The sequence below is a fragment of the Moschus berezovskii genome, chromosome 24 (genome assembly GCF_049115385.1).
Source record: "Moschus berezovskii isolate FMDL1 chromosome 24, NW_MosBer_1.0, whole genome shotgun sequence".
In the NCBI taxonomy this organism is placed as follows: Eukaryota; Metazoa; Chordata; class Mammalia; order Artiodactyla; family Moschidae; genus Moschus; species Moschus berezovskii.
Genome location: NC_142483.1, coordinates 59,031,629 through 59,053,981, shown reverse-complemented (window position 1 = coordinate 59,053,981; position 22,353 = coordinate 59,031,629). Strand labels below are relative to the sequence as shown.

The 22,353-nt window shown below is 41.5% G+C and overlaps 1 protein-coding gene across 3 annotated transcripts in view; it reads left to right on the top strand.

Moving 5' to 3' along the window:
* CMC1 (C-X9-C motif containing 1) overlaps positions 1-22,353 on the top strand; it is an 86,793-nt gene that overhangs the window by 46,057 nt on the left and 18,383 nt on the right. Inside the window, exon 3 of one of the 3 annotated variants that reach the window (XM_088831935.1) lies at positions 4,099-4,188. The exons of the other annotated variants lie outside the window; for them this stretch is intronic. Within the exon in view, the coding sequence (XP_088688061.1) occupies positions 4,099-4,188 (90 nt within the window). The remainder of the gene's footprint in view (positions 1-4,098; positions 4,189-22,353) is intronic. 3 annotated transcript variants of the gene reach the window in all.

Sequence of the window (22,353 nt, the reverse complement as noted above, 5' to 3'; positions counted from 1 at the left end):
TAAATCCATGAAGTTTCATAAATTGTCTCTTGCTGACTCAATTTTTTTGGTTAATAATTTTTAGTTATAGTTTCTAGTGTTTGAATGTACTCAGCCTTTTTGAAGAGAATTATCATTATAAAATTATTTTTGGAAGTAAATTTTAAAATGGGCATTAAAATAATTTGTAAACTATAACATTCTATGTAAATGTATAAAATTATCTTCTTAAATTCTAATATGAAATATCAAAGATTTAAGAACATATTCAAATCAGATTTATTAGAATCAGATTTATTTAAAATTTTTTTAAATAAAATAATTTTTTAAAACTTTCTGAAAGATTTTTAACAGATTGTATTTAACTTAATATTTTGGTTTTTATATTCTTTTAGTTTGGTAAGTTTTGTTTATTTTAGTTGACTAATATAATTTACAAAGTAGTATTCATTTAGAGTTTACTTTTTATATTGAAAAGTCTATGAATGCTGTAGGAATTCTGAAAGAATATTTTAGTTAAATTCCAAGAGCTTAGGAAGAATTTTATGCAGCAGATAGACTTTTTAGCTAGGTTAGATTTAGATTAACTTTTAAAAAAAATACCCATTTATGTTATCAATAATTAGGGAAGAAATAGCCTAAAAATGGGCAACATCTCAGTTGCCTATTTAGAAGATATCCCTAATAGGAGTTAGAACATGAAAGCTGAATATAATGCAAGTTATCTGTGGGACAGTGAATAGAAATCAGACTGAAAATAAGCCTAATCATAAGACTAGTTCAGGACCCTGTTTTGGTGCTCCTTGAAAGCCTAGCAAAAAACGCCTAGATCTAACGTAATAGAAAACAGGGATTTCCCTGCAGCTAAGTTGTATTTAGGGAAATTCTGGGATCTTAGAAATTTGCATTAGATGGATGTTTTGAGGTTATTGGTCCCAGTTCAGGAATCTTTCCAACTATATATGAGACCTTCCATTTTTGATACCTCTGCCCCAATTCAGACTTTTATTATTTACGCCCTCCTATACCTGATTGTTAGTTTTTTAGAAAACACCATTCTTGAAATAAAAACTATAAATACTATATAAAACTATAAAATTCATGTAATTATATAAAATTATATGAGTTATATAAATTTATATAAGAAATACAGAAAATATGAAATCCCTTCCACAAAATTATCCAGAATGTCAGCATTCACACATTCAGATATCTCTCTGTGATTAAGGTATTACTTAAAATACATCATATTTTAAAACTGAATTTAGCAAACCAGAACTAAACTAAACTGAGATTTTCTGACATTCAGGTCAAATTGTTTGATTAAAAGTGTATTACTTCTAAGTTTGCCTCAGATCTTACGATTATATAAAAGCCATTAATAAACTTGAGTCATTGGGTTTTTTTAAATTTCATGATCTAGTTTGGCACAGTCTCGAAAATATTATACTCCCCCCACATCCTGTCTCAGGGCCCCAGTTTCTGTCAGTTATATTTTTACATGGTCACAGTGTATAATACTTCTTTTCTATAACTGAAAAATTCAGTGCTCACCACATCTCGTCATTCCATTTTTTGGTTTCTATTCATTGCTTCATGGGCTAGATTTCATTGTCGCGTAGTTTATTTAAGAAGAATCTTTGGATCCTAGAATCCTTACTGTCTGTCATGTTTGGAAATGAATGCTTGTTGCCTTACGCATGTGTCAGATAGAGGGTGGGTATAAAATTATGGTGTTCTTTTCCTCAGAACTTGGTAAGTGTCGCATTCATGATTTGTGACCCTGGATGTTGCTCTGGGAAGGCAGAGGCCAGCCTGATTGCATCCCCTCCTCACCTCGCACCCACCTTGCCGCGGATGATCTGATTTTTCTGCTTGGATAGTAGAAACATTCTTCCTTTATCCCTGCGTTTGGCATCTTGGGTGTTCATTGGTCTGTGTCAGCTCTTTCTATACTTGGACATGGGATTAACTCTTGGTGTCATTTTGGCTGCGTCACAAACTACCCCAAACCGGGTGGCCCCCAGCAGTGCACACCGGTCATCTCACAGTGTCTGCGGGTCAGCCCTGCACACAGCTGCCTCAGTCTCCCACAGGCGGCAAGGGTCTCAGCTCACCTGCGGCCTCTTCCGGGGGGTCTGCCACCAGCGCCCCAGCAAGCACCTCCTTGCTGGTCACGGGAGCAGCACCCACGGGCGGTTTTCCTCAGAGCGCCGAGCTGGGAAGGCAGCTGTGTGTGTGCACAGGGGAGAAGTCCTGATGCTTTCTCAGGGCATGCCCTCTGCCCGGAAGGGGGTGGCTGGTTCAGCCTGCCCTCCGGGTCTGGTCCCCAGGGGCTGGCATCTGTCCAGGCCTCCTGAGCAGCTGCCTCCTGCAGTAACTGCCTGCCACACCTTGGCCTTCCCTACCTCTGTGTGAGCTTTGTTTTACTCTGAATTTACCATGATTATCCCAAGTCATTTCTATGAAAATCTCGCACTTGAATTTTAGCTGTGTCTGCTCTATTATTTGTTAGCACTGTAATGGATTTGTCCTGGTCTTCAGTTTATATTTTTATCTCCTCTTTCATCTCACTCTGTTTTATCAGCCATTCCTTGAAGTCTGGCTTTCTTGAACTTAGGTTTTTGTGAAGTTCTTACGTAGTCTGACATCTGAGATGAATCTTCTTTTCCTTCGGGCATGTTTGCAGAGTTGCCCTGCTGCTTCTCTGAGAAGTTGTGGGTTAATCCTCTCTAACACTCTTGTCACCTTTTTCTGATGTCTCTCGTCCCTTGTGGGAGCCTGGAGGGAGGCCGGGCAGTGCCTTGTTTCTGTTGAATAGCCCTCAGGGCCACGTCCTCTTTCCCATGGGGTAGCCTTTGGGTGCCTCTCTCTGTTTGGAGCTTAGGTGGGGAGCAGCAGCCCTGGGGGGTCTTCTTCCCCTGTTGGGTCCTCTGCAGGGGCCGGAGGCTTTTGTTCTAGATGCTTTGCTTTTGCTTTTTCTTTAGGATTTCTGTGTGTGCCTTGTCTGCTTCTCTTGAGATTAAGGGGCTGGCAGTGGAGATTCCAGGACTTTCTCAGCTCTTTCTCTGTGACTCCAGGGTTCTAGGGGTGGAGCAAGAATGGGATCTGAGCTGAGCTTTGCCAGAATCTTTTCTTTCTTTCCTTACTGCTCCTTTGTAAAGCTTAGGGTGTAAGACCAGAGATACACCTTTTTTCTTGTATTGTGAGAGCTAGCCAATGTTTCCTTTTCTTAAACTCCTTCTCGTTTATTTTTCTGAACAAGCAGAGCAGGAGTTCATACTCCTCCTGGTTGAGAACTCCTGGAAGGCAGCAGAGGCAGAATACACTCGCCCAGGGAACAGGTGTTGCTACAAACCAACTCTCTGGGCTCTTGAGTGAGTTTTCTCAGCACCTTTCTCCTTCATATAGATTCAAGTGGTCGATTTAGAGACTTCACGTGAGCTTGAAATAGCCTGCCATTTTTACCCAGGACTGTCCTCAGTATCTGTTGCTTGAATTGTTTTCTTAGTGTGTAGACTGGCTTTCCCTGTCTGGAAGATTTCCTTTCCTTCCCCTTTCCTCACCTTACCCTGAGTGTAACTGCTCGGTAGAGCTTGCTGAGGTGCACAGTCTGGTCCGTGTCATTCCCACTGCCTCTACTTTTAGGCTCAGCATCTTCCAGGATGTCCCTTGTACTTCCCAGGTGGCTCTAGTGGTTAGGAACCCGCCTGCCAGTGCAGGAGATGTAAGAGATGTGGGTTCAATCCCTGAGTCGGGAAGATCTCCCGGAGGAGTAAATGCAACCCACTCCAGTATTCTTGCCTGGAGTATCCCATGGATAGAAGAGCCTGGCGGGCTACAGTCCATGGGGTTGCAAAGAGTCGGTCATGACTGAAGTGACTTAACGCACACACACAAGATGGCACTTTAGTCTGCCTTGCTAGTCACGGTCTCACTCTCGAGCTTCAACTGTGGCTAAATTTAAACATTTTCAGTTTCCCATTGGTTTCCCCGGTGGCTCAGTGGTGAAGAATCCATCTGCAGTGCAGGAGATGCAGGAGATGTGGGTTCGATCTCTGTGTCTGGAGATCCCCTGGAGGAGGGCATGGCAACCCACCCCAGTCCTCTTGCCTGCAGAATCCCATGGACAGAGGAGCCTGGTGGGCTACATCCAAAGGGTTGTGAAGAGTCAGACATGCCTGAGACGACTGGGCATTCACGCCGCAGGTGGGTTTCCAAGATGCAGCTAGACCGTAACATGGCTTGTGCACCCCTTGTGCTTTCTGACCTCCTGGGCTCCTGCTCCCTTTCTCTAGGAACGCGATGGTTTGTCCAGACCCATCTCAGACAAGAGCACAGAGAGACTGTGAGCTGCCACTGCCATTGTGACACTGACGTCCTGTCATTTTTTATATCATTGGAGCACATTGACTTTATAGTCATTCTCTTCTAAAATTTTTTTTTAATGTAATAAATGCAGAAATTTGTATTTATTCCTGAGAAATTTCACCTTTAATCAAAGGAGACCTTAGCAGGACTTGGTGATTGATGAGATCACTGAGAAGCCTGATGATGCCAGGGAAAGTTTGATTTCAGATGCTTTGCCAGAAGCATTGAACCTGGGCACCTTAGGTCTGAGGTCAGTAGCTGTGAGATACCCAGGAAGATGCCCAGCGTTCAGCAGAGACTGTTTAGTCGTAGGTGTCTAATTATTATTACAGCAAAACATACATGTTTGCAAAGTATTCTTAGTTTTTTTAATATATATTTTTAGATTTTTTTAATGTGAACCATTTTTAATATTTCTTCTCTTGTTTATATTTTGCTTTTTTTGGTCATGAGACATGCGGGATCTTAGCTGACTGGGAAGCAAACCACACCCTCTAAATTGGAAGGGAGGGTCTTAACCATGGGACCACTAGGGAAGTTACCCAAAGTATTTCTTTTAACTCAAAGTCTTGGTTTGAGTCCTGTAAAGTCTGTGTTCATTTTCTTCTTAAGACCTTCCTAAGATATTTTGCTGTGTGATTAAATTTGAACTGTATTGAATTCAAATAAGGGAAGAGGATAATTATTTTTTTAAGAACTTATTTTGATAAGGGGTTCAATAAGTACAAAAGTACTTATTGCCGCACTGTTTTTAATAGCGAAGATTGTGAGCAATCTAAATGTCCAAACAGACATATGCCCATATGTCTGTATCAGTTCAGTTCAGTTCAGTCGCTCAGTCGTGTCCGACTCTCCGCGACCCCATGAATCACAGCACGCCAGGCCTCCCTGTCCATCACCAACTCCCGGAGTTCACTCAAACTCATGTCCACAGAGTCGGTGATGCCATCCAGCCATCTCATTCTCCGTCGTCCCCTTCTCCTCCCGCCCCCAACCTTTCCCAGCATCAGAGTCTTTTCCAGTGAGTCAACTCGTCGCATGAGGTGGCCAAAGTATTGCAGTTTCAGCTTTAGCATCAGTCCCTCCAATGAACATCCAGGATTGATCTCCTCTAGAATGGACTGGTTGGATCTCTTTGCAGTATAAGGGACTCTCAAGAGTCTTCTCCAACACCACAGTTCAAAAGCATCGATTCTTCGGCGGTCAGCCTTCTTCACAGTCCAACTCTCACATCCATACATGACCACGGGAAAAACCATTGCCTTGACTAGACGGACCTTGGTTGGCAAAGTAATGTCTCTGCTTTTTAATATACTATCAAGGTTGGTCATAACTTTCCTTCCAAGGAGCAAGCGTCTTTTAATTTCATGGCTGCAATCAACATCTGCAGTGATTTTGGAGCCCAAAAAAACAAAGTCTGACACTGTTTCCACTGTTTTTCCATCTATTTCCCATGAAGTGATGGGACCAGATGCCATGATCTTTGTTTTCTGAATGTTGAGCTTCAAGCCAACCTTTTCACTCTCCTCTTTCACTTTCATCAAGAGGCTTTTGAGTTCCTCTTCACTTTCTGCCATAAGGGTAGTGTCATCTGCATATCTGAGGTTATTGATATTTCTCCCGGCAATCTTGATTCCAGCTTGTGCTTCTTCCAGCCCAGCGTTCCTCATGATGTACTCTGCATATAAGTTAAATAAGCAAGGTGACAATATACAACCTTGACGTACACCTTTTCCTATTTGGAACCAGTCTGTTGTTCCATGTCCAGTTCTAACAGTTGCTTCCTGACCTGCATACAGGTTTCTCAAGAGGCAGGTCAGGTGGTCTGGGATTCCCATCTCTTTCAGAATGTTCCACGGTTTATTGTGATCGACACAGTCAAAGGCTTTGGCATAGTCAATAAAGCAGAAATAGATGTTTTTCTGAAACTCTCTTGCTTTCTCCATGATCCAGCGGATGTTGGCAATTTGATCTCTGGTGCCTCTGCCTTTTCTAAAACCTGCTTGAACATCTGGGAGTTCACGGTTTACATACTGCTGAAGCCTGGCTTGGAGAATTTTGAGCATGACTTTACTAGCGTGTGAGATGAGTGCAATTGTGCGGTAGTTTGAGCATTCTTTGGCATTGCCTTTCTTTGGGATTGGAATGAAGACTTAACTCTTCCAGTCCTGTGGCCACTGCTGAGTTTTCCAAATCTGCTGGCATATTGAGTGCAGCACTTTCACAGCATCATCTTTCAAGACTTGAAATAGCTCAACTGGAATTCCATCACCTCCACTAGCTTTGTTCGTAGTGATGCTTTCTAAGGCCCACTTGACTTCACATTCCAAGATGTCTGGCTCTAGGTCAGTGATCACGTTATCGTGACTATCTTGGTCGTGAAGATCTTTTTTGTACAGTTCTTCTGTGTATTCCTGCCACCTCTTCTTAATATCTTCTGCTTCTGTTAGGTCCATACCATTTCTGTCCTTTATCGAGCCCATCTTTGCATGAAATGTTCCCTTGGAATCTCTAATTTTCTTGAAGAGCTCTCTTGTTTTTCCTATTCTGTTGTTTTCCTCTATTTCTTTGCATTGATCACTGAGGAAGGCTTTCTTATCTCTCCTTGCTATTCTTTGGAACTCTGCATTCAGATGCTTATATCTTTCCTTTTCTCCTTTGCTTTTCTCCTCTCTTCTTTTCACAGCTATTTGTAAGGCCTCCTCAGACAGCCATTTCGCTCTTTTGCATTTCTTTTCCATGGGGATGGTCTTGGTCCCTGTCTCCTGTACAATGTCACGAACCTCCGTCCAGAGTTCATCAGGCACTCTATCAATCAGATCTAGTTCCTTAAATCTATTTCTCACTTCCACTGTATAATCATAAGGGATTTGACTGAGGTCATATCTGAATGGTCTAGTGGTTTTCCCTACTTTCTTCAATTTAAGTCTGAACTTCGCAATAAGGAGTTCATGATCTGAGCCACAGTCAGCTCCTGGTCTTGTTTTCGCTAACTGTATACAGCTTCTCCATCTTTGGTTGCAAAGAATATAATCAATCTGATTTCGGTGTTGACCATCTGGTGATGTCCATGTGTAGAGTCTTCTCTTGTGCTGTTGGAAGAGGGTGTTTGCTATGACCAGTGCATTCTCTTGACAAAACTCTATTAGCCTTTGCCCTGCTTCATTCCGTGCTCCAAGGCCAAATTTGCCAGTTACTCCAGGTGTTTCTTGACTTCCTACTTTTGCATTCCAGTCTCCTATAATGAAAAGGACATCTTTTTTGGGTGTTAGTTCTAAAAGGTCTTGTAGGTCTTCATAGAACCGATTAACTTCGGCTTCTTCAGCATTACTCGTTGGGGCATAGGCCTGGATTACTGTAATATTGAATGGTTTGCCTTGGAAACGAACAGAAATCATCCTGTCATTTTTAAGATTGCATCCAAGTACTGCATTTCGGACTCTTTTGTTGACCATGATGGCTACTCCATTTCTTCTAAGGGATTCCTGCCCACAGTAGTAGATATAATGGTCGTCTGAGTTAAATTCACCCATTCCAGTCCATTTTAATTCACTGATTCCTAGAATGTCAACGTTCACTCTTGCCATCTCCTGTTTGACCACTTCCAATTTGCCTTGATTCATGGACCTAACATTCCAGGTTCCTATGCAATACTGCTCTTTACAGCACCGGACCTTGCTTCTATCACTGGTCACATCCACAACTGGGTATTGGTTTTGCTTTTGCTCCATCCCTTTATTAGATTAAATAAATGGTGTTATATCTAAAATAACAAATTTCATGATTTGTTAATTCCAATTTTCATGAAATGAAATAAAATATTGTTGCCAACATCTTTTTTAAAAAATGGATTAAAAGTCAGGTTAATGATTTTTTTTTTAAACCTTCGTGATAATCATGCACAGTTATGTAGAAAGGGCTGCTCCAGGGTCCTCTGTTTACCATAACATGATGTATGCCTGTGAGTGGTTCCTGTCTATGGGGTAGTTACATAAATGAATTCCATCAAAAAATTTATAGAACTGGCACTACAATTTTGAGAGCCTTATCAAGTATTCCAGTTGCAATTCAGTCGCTCAGTCATGTCCGACTCTTTGCGACCCCATGGACTGCAGCACACCAGGTCTCCCTGTCCATCACCAGCTCCCGGAGCTTGCTCAAACTCACGTCCATTGAGTTGGTGATGCCATCCAACCATCTCATCCTCTGTCATCCCCTTCTCTTTCAATCTTTCCTAGCTTCAGGGTCTTTTCAAATGAGTCAGTTCTTTGTATCAGGGGGCTAAAGTATTGGAGTTTTCAGCTTCAGCATCAGTCCTTCCAATGAATATTCAGGATTGATTTCCTTTAGGATTGATTGATTTGATCTCCTTGCAGTTCAGGGGAGTCTCACGAGTCTTCTCCAACACCACAGTTCAAAAACATCAGTTCTTCGGTGCTCAGCTTTCTTTATAGTCCAACTCTCACATCCATACATGACTACAGGAAAAGCTGTAGCTTTGACTAGACAGACCTTTGTCAGCAAAGTAATGTCTTTACTTTTTAATATACTTTCTGGTTGGTCATAGCTTTTCTTCCAAGGAGCAAGTGCTATCAAGTGTTACAGTTACAAAAAGACATGCTTGTTTCTCACTGATACACAAAATTTCTGCAATTGCTTTCTTTTCTTACCAGATAGCTTTCTAGCATTGCAGTAAGGGAGAAAATAGACTTGGAGGATAGTATTTTCCTTTTCTTACATGACATAAATTTCTTCCTTCTACAGTATAGGACAAGTAAACTTTCATTAACCATTTCAGATGTCAGATGGATTTAGGAGAATATTTCATAGGCTTTTACAAAGTGAGTGAAAGATAACTTGTATGGCCGCATGGCCAGTATGGAATACCAGAAGTTAACTATGACACCCCTGTATTTCATAAACAAGAAGAAAGAGAACTCTGTATTTACAAGTTAAAAACTCATTTTAACCTGACATACTTTCATCTTATTTTTCTCATCTTGAGGAGGTCTGTTTGTGCTCACTTCCTTATACAAAATAGAGGACTTAGGCTCCTAGTGGATGCTCGTAGGGCTGTGTCTGTATTTATTGTTCCAGACGTTAACCAACACCGAAGTTGCTATTACTCAGGATACTTGTTTTATTAGAAACCAGGCTTGGGTTAATTAGCCAAATTTATTTCTTCATTCTTCTGTTACTGTGGTAGAAATTGCAGAGATGTTTTGTGTCATTGAGTTTTTAGAAAACCAAAGATAAAGAATCTGTGACTCTGGAAGGAGTAGGGAATGCTGTTCTCATGCTTGTCTACCCTGGAAATACTGTTGGTGAATGTTTTTTCAGTAGATTTATTGTAATCTGAGCTGTTCAAGATTTTAAAGTAGTTTTTATGTATTTCGTTTTTCTTGAGTCTTTACTTTCATTTTAGTGGCATCTTAAACTCTGTCTGATTTCCACAGGAGTCATGTATTGGCATCAGTAGCTATGCCTTCTCTCTGGTAGCTGGTGAAGTGGCTACCTGCTTTGTGTTTAGGAATCCATTTCTGGAAATTTAGTCTTATCTACAGTTACTCTTTCCTCATGTCCCATTTTGCTTATATTTTTTGGATCTCTCAGGTATAGAATTACAAACTAAAATGTTTGGGGACTTCCCTCATGGTCCAGGGGTTAAGACTTTGCACTTCCACTCCTGGGGGTGTGGGTTCGATCCTTGTTTGGGAAACTAAGATCTCACATGCCTTGAGGCGTGGACAAAAGATCAGTTCAGTTCAGTTGCTCAGTCGTGTCTGACTCTTTGCGACCCCATGGACTGCAGCACACCAGGCTTCCCTGTTGATCACCAACTCCTGGAGCTCACTCAAACTCATGTCCATCGAGTCGGTGATGCCATCCAATCATCTCATCCTCTGTCATCCCCTTCTCCTCTGCCTTCAATCTTTCCCAGCATCAGGGTCTTTTCAAATGAGTCGGTTCTTCGAATCAGGTGGCCAAAGTATCGGAGTTTTCAGCTTCAGCATCAGTCCTTCCAATTGAATATTCAGGATTGATCTCCTTTAGGATGGACTGGTTGCATCTCCTTGCTGTCCAAGGGACTCTCAAGAGTTTTCTCCAACACCACAGTTCAAAAGCATTAATTCTTCAGTGCTCAGCTTTCTTTATAGTCCAACTCTCACATCCATACATGACCACTGGAAAAACCATAGCTTGACTAGATGGACCTTTGTTGGCAAAGTAATGTCTGTGCTTTTTAATAGCTGTCTAGGTTGGTTATAGCTTTTCTTCCAAGCAGCAACCTTCTTTTAATTTCATGGCTGCAATCACCATCTGCAGTGATTTTGGAGCCCCCAAAATAAAGTCTGTCACTATTTCCATTGTTTCCCCATCTATTTGCCATGAAGCAATGGGACCAGATACCATGATCTTAGTTTTCTAAATGTTGAGTTTTAAGCCAAGAGTTTCACTCTCCTCTTTCACTTTCATCAAGAAGTTGTTCAGTTTTTCTTTGCTTTCTGCCATAAGGGTGGTGTCATCTGCATATCTGAGGTTATTGATACTTCTCCCGGCAATCTTGATTCCAGCTTGTGCTTCATCCAGTCTAGCATTTCTCATGATGTAGTCTGCATAAAAGTTAAATAAACAGGGTAACAATATACAGCCTTGACATACTCCTTTCCCAGTTTGGAATGAGTCTGTTGTCCGGGAGTTGGTGATGGACAGGGAGGCCTGGCGTGCTGTGATTCACGGGGTCGCGGAGAGTCGGACACGACTGAGCGACTGAACTGAACTGAACTGTTGTTCCATGTCCAGTTCTAATTGTTGCTTCTTGACCTGCATACACATTTCTCAGGAAGCGAGTCAGGCAGTCTGGTATTCCCATCAAAAAGTAAAAATTGCATTAAAAAGGAAAAACTAAAGTATTTGTATTATGCTACCATTGTGTATACAGTGTATTATGCTACATTGTGTATTGATTCCTTACTTCAAGTTTTCCCTCCAAATTCTCAGCAGGTCTAACCTCAGCAGCCGTGAGAAAAATCGGACCCACTGCGTCTACTCTCCTGTAGTCCCCTTACCTCTCTCTGCTCTTTTCCTATAATTGTGCCCACATTCTGACCCACCTTGCCATATTGTATTTCTTGTCTGGTTCTTTTGAGGACAGGGAGCCTGGTTTGTGTTACTCACTTATTCCAAGTGCCTAGAGTAGGGACATACAGAAATGTTAGGTATTTAACAGAAGAAGGAGGTTGGAATATGTTGTCTCAGTTGTTTTCCTACTGTTGTGGAGTATAAGAATTAGAATGCACTAGGCCAGTGGCTTTCAAAAAATTTTTTCACCAGGCTGAATGTAAGAAATATACTTTAAAGTGCAACCCAGTGTCTACATAGATAAATAGGCACTTTTGTATATATGTATGTGTTTATGTAGATGAAATGCATGATATGTGCTATTTCCTCTTCTCTTTCATTTTTAAAAACAACTGTTATTTGCCATCTGCTAAATTTTCATGATCCATTAAAGGGGTTCAGACTGCAATTTGCTTTGGGCAATAGATAAACCAAGAAACCTTTTTATGTAAGTAGTACCCAGTTTTCCCTTTGTCTTATGTGACTGTTTGGAAATGTTTTGTTTTCATTTCAAATTGATCTTTGAGAGTATTTTTTGGGTTTCTGCATTAGCTGCTGTTTTGAGAAACTGATTCTTACAAAAACTATGGATACATTATTTAGTAAAAATGTACTTAATTTGTAATTTGTGCAGTTCCTCTCAAGTGTGTGTTTTTTAAAGTTTGGATTCATTTCTTTTTGAAGGAAGAAGAGAGGCAGTAGCTGGGAGACAGAAATGAAACCGCAGTGGAGTGAAAGGCAGCCATTGATTAATTTTGAGATCTGAATCACTCAGGGCCAAGTAGATTGGGAACAGATTGTTAGAAATCTGAATTCCTATCTCCCCCAGCTGTTCTAGGATTTAACAGGCCAGGAATTATGCATATATTCAGTTAGCTAGAATGTGATAGATATGCCCCATGAAAAATGTAACGTGGAGATATTTAAATGGTTGATCGATTACCTTTGAAACCATGTAATCTTTTACACTAGAACCAGAAAACCCAGGAAATAACTCTGACATTTAAAAATATGATGATTCTCTAGTTTTAAAGTTTGTACATTTTGAGAAAGCTCTTTTTAGCTTAATGTTAGCAAAGCAGCTGCTGTTTGAATTTATTTTGTAAAACACTGAATTATTCATTTCCATAAACAAAACTTCCTTAGTAATTATTTAGCATTAATTTATTTCTCTTTATTTCAATCAACCCTGTTGACATTCTGTTTTAAAATTAAAAATATTCTTTGTGGAATCTAACGAACATGACTCTGTGACAGCAACTTTCTCTACTTTCTTCTGTTTCCTATGGCAGAAAATTTCCAAATCTGTTTTTATACTTAGAATATTTTATATTTTAATTTATTTTTTAATGTTTATTTTTATTATTTTAATGAAAGTTACTAATAAGGTACAGGTCAGAAGTAAAATTCTTATTTAGCATTGTTTTCTGTAAAGTGGCTTCTTACGACCAAGCCTGATGTGTTTGACTTGTTAAATTTTACCACTCATGTTATGCATGAGTATAACAAACAGTATTATATTGGATTCTGAAAATGTAAAATTATTAAAAGTATTTTGGATTAATTATCTAAAATACTTCAGCAGTTGTACCCACAGACTAATAGACAATTCAGTAGGAGAGGAAAGGTAAAGAATGTAGTTTTGCACTTTTGGGACTCTTCCATCTATCTTTGCAAACGTGGGGCCAGTCCTTTAAATGTCCTGTTTCGTCTCTGTGGCCACGGGGACCCCACGCACCTCACAGTAGTCTGCACACTTGTCCCCCCAGGTGGCATTGCTGCCTTGTGGTGTTTGCTGTATTTTGCCATAATTGCTGTTCAGTTTTATACGTCACTGCTCTGCTTCTCCATTGGAAACTTCAGGAGGGCAGCAAATGCACTACTTTTTAGGTTACTAAACGTCTGAGAATGTCATAGAGGGTGGGATGAAGTGGTGCAGTGGTAAATCATCTATCTGCCAAGGCAGAAGATGCAGGAGACGTGAATTTGATCGCTGGGTCGGGAAGATCCCCTGGAATAGGAAATGGCTACCCCCTCTAGTATTCTTGATTGGGAAATCCCATGGCCAGAGAGCCTGGTGGGCTGCAGCCCATGGGCTGCAGAGTTGACGTGACTGAGCGACCGAGCGCGCACAGTGTCGCAGAGGAGGAAAAGGGCCCCTTATTTGTGCTGTGAAGCGGCGTCCCCCTCAGTGCAGCGCGGTCAGGCCAGGGAGGCTGAGCAGCCCACACGGCACCCACCCAGTGAGGACTTGAAGGAAACGTGGACTCAGTGAAGAGTGCACTTCGATGCCCTGTCGTTGATTCCCAGAAGGAGTATTCTCCATCCGTCCCAGCCTTGTAGGACTGTGGAAAGTGGGAGGTCAGGGTGTTAGAGATGGGAACGCCTCCAACTTCTGCTTCTAGGGCGGCGATGCTAGTTTGGCATCTGTAGGAGGCTTCTGCTTTGGTGGTTGTCCAGTGAGTGATGGTAGGACTCAAGGGGATTGCCCCATGTGCGTATTTACTCTGACCTGTCCATGAGAGCCTTTCAGGCTGGCAACACAGACTATCAGCCTTCAGCCAGAAGCCACTGTGCAGGCGTAGGCATTTTGTATCTCGTGTTTCCTCTGCATGGCGTCTTAGAAACAAAATTAACTGAGCTACTTAAAATTGTGAGATTTTACATAAAACAAAAATTCCAGCTTAAAAAGAAGCATGGATCCGTGGGTCTGGCAATGCTCTTTCCATTCCTGCAAGGCAGACAGTATCTGGGATAAAGCAACAGCTCCACCTTTAAACGTGGGGTACATGCACTGGCTCAGTAGCCTCAGTGCTTGTACCGTGATTCTTATATACATGTGAAATATTTTATATTATAAATATACTATTTTATACATGTATACTATATAATATGTATATGCTGCTTATATTAGTTATTTCTCTGAAAATACGTTTCAGTTATAAGAAAATCAAACAGATGTCTGTATGGTTCAAGAAAAATAGGGAAGAGTCTTCCATGAAAGTCAAGAATATTCTTTGAATCTGACGTGCAAATGGCCCGACTTCATGTCGCATAGATAGCCCCAGCTCAAATTCTACAAGTTTCTGGAGAATGGTGTATCTTATAAATTCTGGGTTTCATGCCCCTAGTTCGGGTCTCTAAGTAACTTCTTTGGCTGTTTCTCATGGGATATGAATTTTGGAAGTCCACATTTCTAGGTTAATTTACTTAATTTTTTCATTCTTCAAATTCTTTTCTGGGACATGATAGGTAAGACATGAGAAAAGGTACACCTAAGGTAGGTAACATGTATGAATTATTCAGTATATAGGAATAACCTCTATTGTAAGGTTTAAAAATAATAGATAATAAATGCTTCATATATTTTATGTAAAATACATATTTACAATAGACTATTTTACATATTATATACAATACACAATATATATAATGAACAATATTTGGCATGCATTAAATACTCTAAATTGTATTATTATTTTCAGTTCTTATAATTAGTGCATTTAACAGTGATTTTGGTTTCTTAAATGTATTGTTTAAAATTTGACAGTTTTCTGTCATTTTCATATGAGTTAGTTGAGTTTGCTAACAAGACAAGCAATACTTCTGTTCAGTCGACCCAGTGAATGATTTGACTTTCCCCTTCTCCATCTTGGATCTGAGGAGTGCTCCTCTTCTCTTTAGAAGTGTAGGTTACAAGGGTGTAAGCGTTTTGTCACTTTCAGTTCAGTTCAGTTCAGTCGCTCAGTCGTGTCCGACTCTCTGCGACCCCATGAATCACAGCACGCCAGGCCTCCCTGTCCATCACCAACTCCCGGATTCACTAATTTTTATCCTGCTTGGTACGTCCAGCTTTCTTTGGAAGAGTCAAACAATGATTTGGTTGTTTCTAGGTGTGTGCATACTTTGTGGAGTGGTGATCATGGAAGGAGGATGACCTGAACAGAACTGTTTCTTTTCTTTGGCTACCTCGTAAATATCTGCGCCTGAAACAAGACCCCTCCAAGAGCAGTCAGTCTGTAATAAAAGCATATTCCTAACTACTTGAGCTGATAAATAGTGAAGTTTGTTTTAAAGAAGTCAAGTTTATTTTATGTCAATTTTCTATTTGCCCTGTATAAGATATATTTAATTACTTTATTCCATCTCCGTGTTCAAATTAATCAGATTCTGACTACATATTGGTGCTCAAATTAGAATAATTCTTTAATCAACTGTGTCATCCCTGCCATGGTAGACTAGAATGGAAAAGCTACTCTTGGCATATTGAAGACGTGTGCATTTTATTTTCTATTGTAATTTAAAAGTAAAATCAGAAATATTGATTTCTACTTGACTGGAGAGATGATTTAGTTTGAATATCAGTCTGATCTTAATCAGGTGAGAATTAATTGAGTTGGAGGTATTAGATATTCAGTGATGTTAAGTGAACCATGGTCAATCTAGAGAGAAGCTTTCTTTTGTACTATGTTAGAATTATCAAATAGCCTATGCACCACCATGTAAAATCATCTTTTCATGTTCATCTTTCTTGTCTCATTAAATGCATCACTAAATTCATTCTGTACCCAGTCTAATCTTTAAAGTAGCAAGCTAATAAACCACAATTTAATAGAAAATTAAAAGCATAATAATTTTGTCATAAATGCTATTGTGGTCAGAATTTTCTAGTGATATATTTTCTAGTATCTAATTTTAAAAACCAAGTGATAAAACCTCTGTTTTTCAAGTATACCTGGGGCTTAAAAAAATTAGTTTTACTTTTTTTCTAATAGTCAACACTGCAAGAATCAAGTGAACAATACAGAATGATTTTAATATTTATTTCCAGAAATAGAGTATGTAGCATTATATTGGTCCACCACACGGCATGGGCTTTTTATTTATTTTAAGAGTGTGATAGCAATATCATAAGTGTTGTGAAAATATAAATGGTGAGATAACACCTCCATAGGACTCGCCCTTAAGTAGTAAAATTGTAAAGTCTTTAAATAACCTGCAGCTTGAACGGAAAGGATGGATTTGCCTTGTTAACTAGGGACACTACATTTATTAAATGTCTAATTAAATTTAGCATCACATGTCTTCTGTTCTCTTTTTTTTTTTTCCTCTTTAAAACTGAGAATTGGGACCAGTTTATGAGCAAGGGAGCATGCGTTATCAGTGTTGGGTTTCTTCCATTTTGGCAGTTGGTGTGACTGTGTTAAATTAAAAGAAAGCCAGGAGTGTGGGTTTTGACGGTGTCTTTTTACCTTGGGTCAGGGCTCCACGTGGCATTGGTGGGGTGGGAATCGTAGGATCTCTGCAGCTCTGTAATTTGTGAAAAGGAATGCCCACATTTTTATTTGAGAACAGTCAGCATTTAATGAAATGAAGCCATCCAGGCAGAAGTGTCCATTGACTGTGAAGAGTGGGGTGGTTCTGTTGCAAGAAAGAGGTCCCTGCCCTCTTGTCATTAACGGGCAGTTCCGAGGAAATGGAAGAGGACTGTTTAAAAAAAAAAAATCGGGAGAGATGACCTCTCACTCTGCGTCAAAGTGAGACCTCCTCCACACAAAGGTATACTTTATTCACTCTCCTTTTTTAAAATTGCGTGTTGTAAGGTTGGCCCAGGGACAGGCTACCACAACACTGTAGCGACCTACTTCTTCCGTCCCCCCAGACTCCAGGTTTTCCCCTGAGCCCAGGACCGTCACCCGTCCCTTCCCGGCGCCCCCAGCCCTTGGGTCTTGTCTGTAGGGATATGTGTGTGTGTGTGTGTGTGTGTCCTTGCTGGTTTCACTTTGTGTCTTGGAGATCGTCCCCAATTGTGCACTTTCTTTAGTGGCCGGATAGAGCTTTGTGGTTTAGTATTTCTACTCAGGCTGTTGGTGTGACTCTGTTAGATTAAATGAAAGCTGGTAAGTGGCTTTGAACGGTGCCAAGGCTATTTTTTACTCACATAAAGATATTTTTTGCTTCAGCTAAGAGAAGACAGAATGAGGAACGACTCGTGATATGCCGTTCTCTTAATGATTCTCTACAAATGACTTTTGTTATAAGAAAGGTGTAGTCATGGTTATTTTTGTATTTGAATTGTCCCCTGTGTTTGGATATAAAGAACATAACTGCTTGGAAATGCCAAGCTGTGTCAGCTCCTCTTTTGGAGCAAAGCAAGGTGTCCGAGACATAAGAAAAGTTGACAAAACCATGCGTTGTGGGGGAGGGGTAACGTGGGGTGCAGCTGGCTCCCTTGTTTGCTAAGGTGTTTCTGTTCCCAGAAGATTTGCACTTTCTGAATTGAGGAAGGGTCTAGGGTTTGGGTTAGTGACGTCTAGTCCTTCTTTCTCTGGCCGTTTCCACCCGAGGAGTTGAGAACAAGGTCCTTTCCTGGCCCCTCTGTGGATGGCCGTGAGTGGTCACCCTGGCCCACCCTGGCCCCCAGAACAGGCTGTGAAGCCTCCTGCAAGGATGGGAAGGCACAGAAGGCTGGTTTGTTGATTGCATTGCTTGTGTTGTTTACAGTGTTGATCCTGCTTCTTATCAGGGGATGTTCAGAAACATGGTGCCTTTGTTGGTTGCTCTGATGGACATGTGTTCATGAATAGATCTTTTAACTTTAGAGGCGGGGGCGGGGGTGGGGGGCCAAAGAGGAGCACGCAGCCAAAATGTGTGGCGTGAACCAGATTGACTCACTCAGCGTCCCTCTGGCTTTGTCGCTGTCTGAGTCCTCCCCCTCTGTCTCTGCTAGTGATACTCACGGATTCTCCTGCCTGGGGAGGCTGACGGCCTCTCTTGTGTGCGTCTCATTTGGGAGATGGAGTGAGTCGGTGCTCTTCTTAGCCACAGCCCGGCTGTGCTGATGTCTCCCTTTCCTATGCTGAAGGCTCTCAGAACCCCAAGCACAGAACTTAGCAGTTTCTTGTAAACTGCTTGGTAAAGTCACTTTCTAATGTGTAAAATCCTTATTTTAAATATTTAAATATATTTTATAGGCATTCTGGAAAAGGAGGTGTGGAACCAGAGGGCAAGGTATCTGGCATCATTTTATTTTAGATGATTGCTCAGGAGCAGAGCATCAGAGCTCTAACCTGTAGCTTTTCTTCCCCCGGAGGTGGGGATCTGAAGGACTGAGCTTCCTGGGCCCAGTGTGTGGTGACCGGCAGGGCTTACGGCTCTCCTGTGACCATGAGGACTTGTGCCCAGTGTGGAGGAGTCTCCCCTGTTCTCACTGTGAAGGAGAGTCAGTGGGATTCCATAGGAGTTACGGATTTTTCAGGAACTAAAGGCCCGGTTCCAGGCTAGTCCTCGCCACACTGTCCGTCTTGGAATGTATGATGTCACCCACTGAAAGCTCGGTGTCCTTGTCTGGCAAATGAAGATGATGACAGTGCTTATCTGTTAGGTTTTTTTTTTAATTCAAGTGAGCTAATGAAGTGCTCATCGTGTCTGGGACATAGTAAATACCCAATATATGTCAGTAGCCATTATTAATTTGATTTTGTTGCTGTTATTATTAACATCTTTAAATACCTTACAAGAAAAAGTTATGAAATCACATAGGAAAATGGAAAAACAAAAATTCCACCTGAAATAAGAGTTTATTCTAATAGAGATATGGATCCTGCTGAGCAGTTAATGTATTCTCATCTCTGTTCCAAGAGCTCCATGCTAAGGGCTCCTGGTCAGAATCACAGCTGTGCCCATTGAGCTTCATTCCAGTCCGTGGAGACGAGCAGTCTGAGGATCTTATCACCAGCCTCCTGCCTGCATCTGACCTGAAGTGCAGGGAACTAAACACACTCAGGGCTGCCTCTTTCAGTGTGGCAGGCGCTGCACACACGTCACTCTCTAGCTTGATTAGCTACAGAGACACAGTCAGCTCCTCAGCTGCACTCAGCCGCGTTTCGAGTGCTCAGTCGTCCTGCGTGGCTCACGGTGGCACTATGGGAAAGTGCAGAGAACACCTCTGTCGTTGCAGAAAGTGCCACTGGACCAAAGAAAATAACATGAACTATATTTATAATTTTAAACTATAGTGATGTAGAAGTCACTCAGTCGGGTCCGTCTCTTTGCGACCCCATGGATTATACAACCCATGGAATTCTCCAGGCCAGAATACTGGAGTGGGTAGCTTTTTCTTCTCCTTAAACTACAGTAGCCACATATTTTTTAATGTGACATTAGTTTTGAAAGGTAAGCTTAATTTCAATGTTATATTTATTTAATTTATGTATTAAATAAATAGTATTTATCTTATTAGGGCTTCCCTTGTGGCTCAGACAGTAAGGAATCTGCCTGCAATGCAGGAAACCTGGGTTCAATCCCTGGGCTGGGAAGATCCCCCGGAGGAGGGCATGGTATTCGACTCCAGTATTCTTTCCTGGAGAATCCCCACAGAAAGAGAAGCCTGGCAGTCTTTAGTCCACGGAGTCAAGGAGTCAGACACAACTGACTGACAAGCACAGCACACCTATCTTATTAGCATGCAATCAGCATAAAAACTGTGAACAAGACAGTTTGTTACATTTTTCATCCTTAGTTCAGTTCAGTCGCTCAGTCGTGTCCGACTCTTTGCGACCCCATGAACCACAGGACGCCAGGCCTCCCTGTCCATCACCAACACCCAAAGTTTACCCAAACTCATGTCCATCAAGTTGGTGATGCCATCCAGCCATCTCATCCTCTGTCGTCCCCTTCTCCTCCTGCTCCCAATCCCTCCCAGCACCAGGTGTTTTTCCAACGAGTCAGCTTTTCGCATCAGGTGGCCAAAGTCTTTGAGTTTCAGCTTCAGCATCAGTCCTTCTAATGAACACCCAGGACTGATCTCCTTTAGGATGGACAGGTTGGATCTCCTTGCAGTCCAAGGCACTCTCAAGAGTCTTCGCCAGCACCACAGTTCAAAAGCATCAATTCTTCGGCAGTCAGCTTTCTTCACAGTCCAACTCTCACATCCATACATGACCACGGGAAAAACCATAGCCTTGACTAGACGGACCTTTGTTGGCAAAGTAATGTCTCTGCTTTTTAATGCTTTCTAGGTTGGTCGTAACTTTCCTTCCAAGGAGTAAGCGTCTTTTAATTTCATGGCTACAGTCACCATCTGCAGTGATTTTGGAGCCCAAAAAAATAAAGTCTGGCACTGTATCCACTGTATCCCCATCTATTTCCCATGAAGTGATGGGACCAGATGCCATGATCTTAGTTTTCTGAATGTTGAGCCTTAAGCCAACTTTTCCACTCTCCTCTTTCACTGTCATCAAGAGAGTATTTAGTTCCTCTTCACTTTCTGCCATAAGGGTGGTGTCATCTGCATATCTGAGGTTATTGACATTTCTCTTGGCAATCTTGATTCTAGCTTGTGCTTCTTCCATGGACGGAGATTTGTGACATTGTACAGGAGACAGGGATCAAGACCATCCTCATGGAAAAGAAATGCAAAAGAGCAAAATGGCTGTCTGAGTTGGCCTTACAAATAGCTGTGAACAGAAGAGAAAAGGAAAGATACAAGCATTTGAATACAGAATTCCAAAGAATAGCAAGGAGAGATAAGAAAGCCTTTCTCAGCGATCAATGCAAGGAAATAGAGGAAAATAACAGAATGGGAAAGACTAGAGATCTCTTCAAGAAAATTCAAGAGATACCAAGGGAACATTTCATGCAAAGATGGGCTCGATAAAGGACAGAAATGGTAGGGACCTAACAGAAGCAGAAGATATTAAGAAGAGGTGGCAAGAATACACAGAAGAACTGTACAAAAAAGATCTTCATGACCAAGATAATCACGATGGTGTGATCACTCACCTAGAGCCAGACATCTTTTAATATGAAGTCAAGTGGGCCTTAGAAAGCATCACTGCAAACAAAGCTAGTGGAGGTGATGGAATTCCAGTTGAGCTCTTTCAAATCCTGAAAGATGATGCTGTGAAAGTGCTACACTCAATATGCCAGCAAATTTGGAAACCTCAGCAGTGGCCACAGGACTGGAAAAGGTCAGTTTTTATTCCAGTCCCAAAGAACGGCAATTCCAAAGAATGCTCAAACTACCGCACATTTCCACTCATCTCACACACTAGTAAAGTCATGCTCAAAATTCTCCAAGCCAGACTTCAACAGTACGTGAACCGTGAACTTCCAGATGTTCAAGCTGGTTTTAGAAAAGGCGGAGGAACCAGAGATCAAATTGCTAACGTCTGCTGGGTCATGGAAAAAGCAAGAGAGTTCCAGAAAAACATCTATATCTGCTTTATTGACTATGCCAAAACCTTTGACTGTGTGGATCACAACAAACTGGAAAATTCTGAAAGAGATGGGAATACCAGACCATCTGACCTGCCTCTTCAGAAACGTATTTGCAGGTCAGGAAGCAACAGTTAGAACTGGACATGGAACAACAGACTGGTTCCAGATAGGAAAAGGAGTACGTCAAGGCTGCATATTGTCATCCTGCTTATTATTTTTCATCCTAAGCTCCAACAATTCAATGTGTCTTTTTTTTTTTTAAGGTGTTTTTGAAGTCTCTATCGAATTTGTTACAATATTGCTTCTATGTTTTTGTTCTGGCCACAAGGCATGTGGAATCTTAGCTCCCCAAACCAGCTTAACCCTTGTACCTGCAGGGGAATCCCTCCAGTGTGCCTTTTATACTCACAGTACATGGAGATTCAGACTAGGCGCATTTCAGACCTTGCTTGGTAGTCTTGTGTGTAGGGTTTCAGTTCAGTTCAGTTCAGTCACTCAGTCGTGTCCGACTCTCCGCGACCCCATGAATCACAGCACGCCAGGCCTCCCTGTCCATCACCAATTCCCGGAGTTCACTCAAACTCATGTCCACAGAGTCGGTGATGCCATCCAGCCATCTCATTCTCTGTCGTCCCCTTCTCCTCCCGCCCCCAACCTTTC